The 6,000-nt window shown below is 39.8% G+C and overlaps 1 protein-coding gene across 1 annotated transcript in view; it reads right to left on the bottom strand.

The window, feature by feature from the left end:
• Positions 1–621: 621 nt before the first annotated feature.
• The window catches only part of LOC126092678 (dipeptidyl aminopeptidase-like protein 6), a gene marked incomplete at its 5' end in the record, with an annotated part of 446,401 nt that continues 441,022 nt past the window's right edge, over positions 622–6,000 (bottom strand). The window contains one exon of the mRNA XM_049908399.1: positions 622–1,173. Within this exon, the coding sequence (XP_049764356.1) occupies positions 1,027–1,173 (147 nt within the window). The remainder of the gene's footprint in view (positions 1,174–6,000) is intronic.

The following is a 6,000-nucleotide window of genomic DNA, read 5'->3' as shown; positions in this document are numbered from 1 at the left end:
CTTAAATAAATTATTTTCCATAAGAGTGATATCACTCTGACTTCTTTAGATAACCAAATCAAGGAATGTGAAATCGCTGCACGATCTTTCTCATATTCTCAAGAGCAATAACGCAGGTAACCTCTGTTCTGATCCCTCATTTTCTGCAGATTGAGTGTCAAAGTAGTCTTATTATTTTTTACCAATTCTTTCCATTACAAAGAAGGGAAAGAAATGGATGAGGCCTTAAATATTGCTCTACATCTTCCTGAAATTTTGTTCCATGGGAAGAACTCTAACACAGACGTTCGACTGTGTTCCAATTGATGGAAAAATCCTCGTATTTCCTGAACAAAGTATCCATATAATTTGTTTACTAACAATGGTGAACGCTATTCCATCTGAGAGTTAACTATTTTATTATTATTGACTCTAAAGGATACTCGAGTGAAAGCTAGTAAAAATAATCTCTTATAAAAACATTGATTCCGGTGGAATTACATTAAAATGTTTGCCACTTACGGTTTTCTCGTTTATTTCGGAAAATAGCTTTCATTTTTATCAAATTTTGTTTCTACAGTGCTGTAATTATTAATAATTATTAAGAGTACATTAGTTTGCCTAATTTCTCATTACAGATCAAGTGAAATAAGTCTCATGCTTATTCCAGTGCACCGGGTATTACAAAAAACAGTTGCGTATCAAATGAAAGTTCGAGATTATTTGGATGTCGCTATCACATGGTGACAGTTCACCTACAACACTATGACTACACTGTATCGTCATATTACTGGTAACATGAATACTGAACCAACAGATAGGCTTATCAGTGAAGTAACAAGTAAAACGGCCGTTCTGAGTCCTTCTGTTACCGCAAAAATACGAAACGACTCTAAGGAGCAAGGCAGAATAATGGCACATAGTACCGGAAGAAAAAGAACTACTTTGCGATCGGTGGACTTCGCCTCTTCAGTGGACGCCATCCAGCGACTGCTGTTCCAGGGGGTTGTGCGTCTGAACATGTTGCGTGGTGCTGTGGCTGAACGATCAGTCGCCAGAGGTGCCTCCATTCCTCAGACCAGCCTTCAGGTCTGGTGGGACTTGCTTCCGGAAGCAGTCGTCCAGGAAGTTAGCCATCGAGCGGTACAAATGGCGTTTAACGCCACCGAGGGTGTGGCTCTCGTCGGGGTACACCTGGAAAGAAATCGACAATGAATTAACTCTTGTCACATTGAAATAAAGCGGTTAATAAATAAACGGAAGATGAGAAAAACTGCAATGCACCAAAAACAATCACACAGACTATAGTTGTAAAATTAGCGAACTCTCCCAATAAATGGAACACGTTAAGCATGTAACTCAATCAACTTTTCTTTAGGTTCTTCTTGTTATTCCAATAGGCTCTCATTCTTTCCGAGAATACTTGTTTACATATTTCCGACCACTTTGGTCTGTACTTTTTTTTTTTCGAAGTGTTGAGTTCTTAAGTGATGTAACTTTAGTCGATCGCTTTTCTGGTAGTGTGGTGAGGAGACTAAAGAATTTCGTTCATCTGTTCATCTTTTCTCTTCTGTTGTTTTGGCCGACTGTAGTCTGTAATCGCCTTAGGCATGTCCTGCTCCTAAAATTTTTTATGGTTTTTCTCTCTTATTTTTTGATTTTTCAAGTTAGTGTTTTCTCTTGAACGTCAGTATTCCCATGTGTAGAGGACTGTGTTGTAGTACCGAATTTTTGTCTGTCTTGACGTGGATTTTTTGTTGTAGAGATTTTGTACTAACACTAATGATATTTTGACTTTTGGAGACAATTTTTCTGTGAGATTTTTTCAACGCCTGTCGGTTCGATGAGTTATCCGAGGTATCTGAAGTACGTGAACCCGCTGATTTTACCATATTCTTTTTTCAGGCTCGTGATTTCTGTGTTTGAACATAAGAATTCAGTTTTATAAAATGAGATTTGTAACCTACTTTTTCTGTACATCCATTAAGTTTCTCCAGTTGTTTGACGAGAGTCTCTTCGACCTGTGCAAGTATCGCCATGTCATCGACAAATACGAGGTAGGGTATGTGGAGGTTGTTCTTGGGAAAGCCCATTAGGACTGTCTTCCAAAATACACTTCCACTCTTCCACAAACTTGTTTAGGGCAACGTTGAGTAGAATAGGAGAGGGCCCAACTCCTGGTCTCACAGTTGTTTGAATGTCAAAGGGGTCTGAAATTTACCCCAAAAATTTTACTTTAGATTTCGTGCCAGTTAATGTTTGATTTATTAATTCTCGTGTTTTGGGATCTAGTCTCCTGTCTTCTAAAATTTAGAATAATGAAGGTCTGTTTACTAAGTCGTACACCTTTTTTAAATCTAAAAATGTGCATACGAGGGGTTTTTGTCTGAGGTCTCGCATTTTGAGTATGGTTTTGAGATTGAAAATTTGTTCTGGGCATGACCTGTTCGGTCTGAAGCTTGCTTGATATTTTGCTAATTTGGGTTCTAATTGTTTCTGTGCTCTATGCGCGAGACTAGCACATGGTTTTTTGTAGATGACCGGTAAGAGGTAGACAACCCTATAGTTGTTTACATCTGTTTTGCTACCCTTCTTATGTAGTGAATGGATTGGAGTAATCTTCTAGTCATCCGGAATTTTTTCAGTTTTACAGTGGTTTCGAACTATTTGTGTAATTTCTTTGAGTGAGCGTGGGTCTAAATGTTTCAAGAGGTCGGCTACAATTCCGATTTCCCAGATGTTTTGTTATTTTTAAGTTTATTGATTTGTGAATCCCCCCCCATGAACCATGGACCTTGCCGTTGGTGGGGAGGCTTGCGTGCCTCAACGATACAGATAGCCGTACCGTAGGTGCAACCATAACGGAGGGGTATCTGTTGAGAGGCCAGACAAACGTGTGGTTCCTGGAGAGGGGCAGCAGCCTTTTCAGTAGTTGCATGGGCAACAGTCTGGATGATTGACTGATCTGGCCTTGTAACACTAACCAAAATGGCCTTGCTGTTCTGGTACTGCGAACGGCTGAAAGCAAGGGGAAACTACAGCCGTAATTTTTCCCGAGGGCATGCAGCTTTACTGTATGATTAAATGATGATGGCGTCTTCTTGGGTAAAATATTCCGGAGGTAAAATAGTCCCCATTCGGATCCCCAGGCGGGGACTACTCAAGAGGACGTCGTTATCAGGAGAAAGAAAACTGGCGTTCTACGGATCGGAACGTGGAATGTCAGATCCCTTAATCGGGCAGGTAGGTTAGAAAATTTAAAAAGGGAAATTGATAGGTTAAAGTTAGATATAGTGGAAATTAGTGAAGTTCGGTGGCAGGAGGAACAAGACTTTTGGTCAGGTGAATACAGGGTTATAAATACAAAAGCAAATAGGGGTAATGCAGGTGTAGGTTTAATAATGAATAAAAAACAGGAATGCGGGTAAGCTACTACAAACAGCATAGTGAACGCATTATTGTGGCCAAGATAGACACAAAGCCCACGCCTACTACAGTAGCACAAATTTATATGCCAACTAGCTCTGCAGATGACGAAGAAATTGATGAAATGTATGATGAGATAAAAGAAATTATTCAGGTAGTGAAGGGAGACGAAAATTTAATAGTCATGGGTGACTGCAATTCGTCAGTAGGAAAAGGGAGAGAAGGAAACATAGTAGGTGAATATGGATTGGGGCTAAGAAATGAAAGAGGAAGTCACCTGGTAGAATTTTGCACAGAGCATAACTTAATCATAGCTAACACTTGGTTCAAGAAACATGAAAGAAGGTTGTATACATGGAAGAACCCTGGAGATACTAAAAGGTATCAGACAGATTATATAATGGTAAGACAGAGATTTAGGAACCAGGTTTTAAATTGTAAGACATTTCCAGGGGCAGATGTGAACTCTGACCACAATCTATTGGTTATGACCTGTAGATTAAAACTGAAGAAACTGCAAAAAGGCTGGAATTTAAGGAGGTGGGATAAACTGAAAGAACCAGAGGTTGTAGAGAGTTTGAGAGAGAGCATAAGGGAACAATTGACAGGAATGGGGGAAAGAAATACAGTAGAAGAAGAATGTGTAGCACTGAGAGATGAAATAGTGAAGGCAGCAGAGGATCAAGTAGGTAAAAAGACGAGGGCTAGTAGAAACCCTTGGGTAACAGAAGAATTATTGAATTTAATTGATGAAAGGAGAAAATATAAAAATGCAGTAAATGAAGCAGGCAAAAAGGAATACAAACGTCTCAAAAATGAGATCGACGGGAAGTACAAAATGGCTAAGCAGGGATGGCTAGAGGACAAATGTAAGGATGTAGAGGCTTATCTCACTAGGGGTAAAATAGATACTGCTTACAGGAAAATTAAAGAGACCTTTGGAGAAAAGAGAACCACTTGTATGAATATCAAGAGCTTAGATGGAAACCCAGTTCTAACCAAAGAAGGGAAAGCAGAAAGGTGGAAGGAGTATATAGAGGGTCTATACAAGGGCGACGTACTTGAGGACAATATTATGGAAATAGAAGAGGATGTAGATGAAGATGAAATGGGAGATATGATACTGCGTATAGAGTTTGACAGAGCACTGAAAGACCTGCGTCGAAACAAGGCCCCTGGAGTAGATAACATTCCATTAGAATTACTGATAGCCTTGGGAGAGCCAGTCCTGACAAAACTCTACCATCTGGTGAGCAAGATGTATGAGCCAGGCGAAATACCCTCAGACTTCAAGAAGAATATAATAATTCCAATCCTAAAGAAAGCAGGTGTTGACAGATGTGAAAATTATCGAACTATCAGTTTAATAAGACACAGCTGCAAAATACTAACGCGAATTCTTTACAGACGAATGGAAAAGCTGATAGAAGTCGACCTCGGGGAAGATCAGTTTGGATTCCGTAGAAATGTTGGAACACGTGAGGCAATACTGACCCTACGACTTATGTTAGAAGAAAGATTAAGGAAAGGCAAACCTACGTTTCTAGCATTTGTAGACTTAGAGAAAGCTTTTGACAATGTTGATTGGAATACTCTCTTTCAAATTCTGAAGGTGACAGGGGCAAAATACAGGGAGCGAAAGGCTATTTACAATTTGTACAGAAAGCAGATGGCAGTTATAAGAGTCGAGGGTCATGAAAGGGAAGCAGTGGTTTGGAAGGGAGTGAGACAGGGTTGTAGCCTATCCCCGATGTTATTCAATCTGTATACTGAGCAAGCAATAAAGGAAACAAAAGTTCGGAGTAGGTATTAGAATCCATGGAGAAGAAATAAAAATGTTGAGGTTCGCCGATGACATTGTAATTCTATCAGGGACAGCAAAGGACTTGGAAGAGCACTTGAACGGAATGGACAGTGTCTTGAAAGGAGCGTATAAGATGAACATCAACAAAAGCAAAACAAGGATAATGGAATGCAGTCGAATTAATTCGGGTGATGCTGAGGGAATTAGATTAGGAAATGAGACACTTAAACTAGTAAAGGAGTTTTGCAATTTGGGGAGCAAAATAACTGACGATGGTCGAAGTAGAGAGGACATATAATGTAGGTTGGCAATGGCAAGGAAAGTATTTCAGAAGAAGAAAAATTTGTTAACATCGAGTATAGATTTAAATGTCAGGAAGTCGTTTCTGAAAGTATTTGTATGGAGTGTAGCCATGTATGGAAGTGAAACGTGGACGATAAATAGTTTGGACAAGAAGAGAATAGAAGCTTTCGAAATGTGGTGCTACAGAAGAATGCTGAAGATTAGATGGGTAGATCACATAACTAATGAGAAGGTATTGAATAGAATTGGGAAGAAGAGGAGCTTGTGGAACAACTTGACTAGAAGAAGGGATCGGTTGGTAGGACATGTTCTGAGACATCGAGGGATCACCAATTTAGTATTGGAGGCCAGCGTGGAGGGTAAAAATCGTAGAGGGAGACCGAGAGATGAATACACTAAGCAGATTCAGAAGGAGTACTGGGAGATGAAGAAGCTTGCACAGGATAGAGTAGCATGGAGAGCTGCATCAAACCAGTCTCAGGAATGAA

Source organism: Schistocerca cancellata, chromosome 7 (genome assembly GCF_023864275.1).
Source record: "Schistocerca cancellata isolate TAMUIC-IGC-003103 chromosome 7, iqSchCanc2.1, whole genome shotgun sequence".
In the NCBI taxonomy this organism is placed as follows: Eukaryota; Metazoa; Arthropoda; class Insecta; order Orthoptera; family Acrididae; genus Schistocerca; species Schistocerca cancellata.
This window is presented reverse-complemented; position numbering and strand designations above follow the sequence as displayed.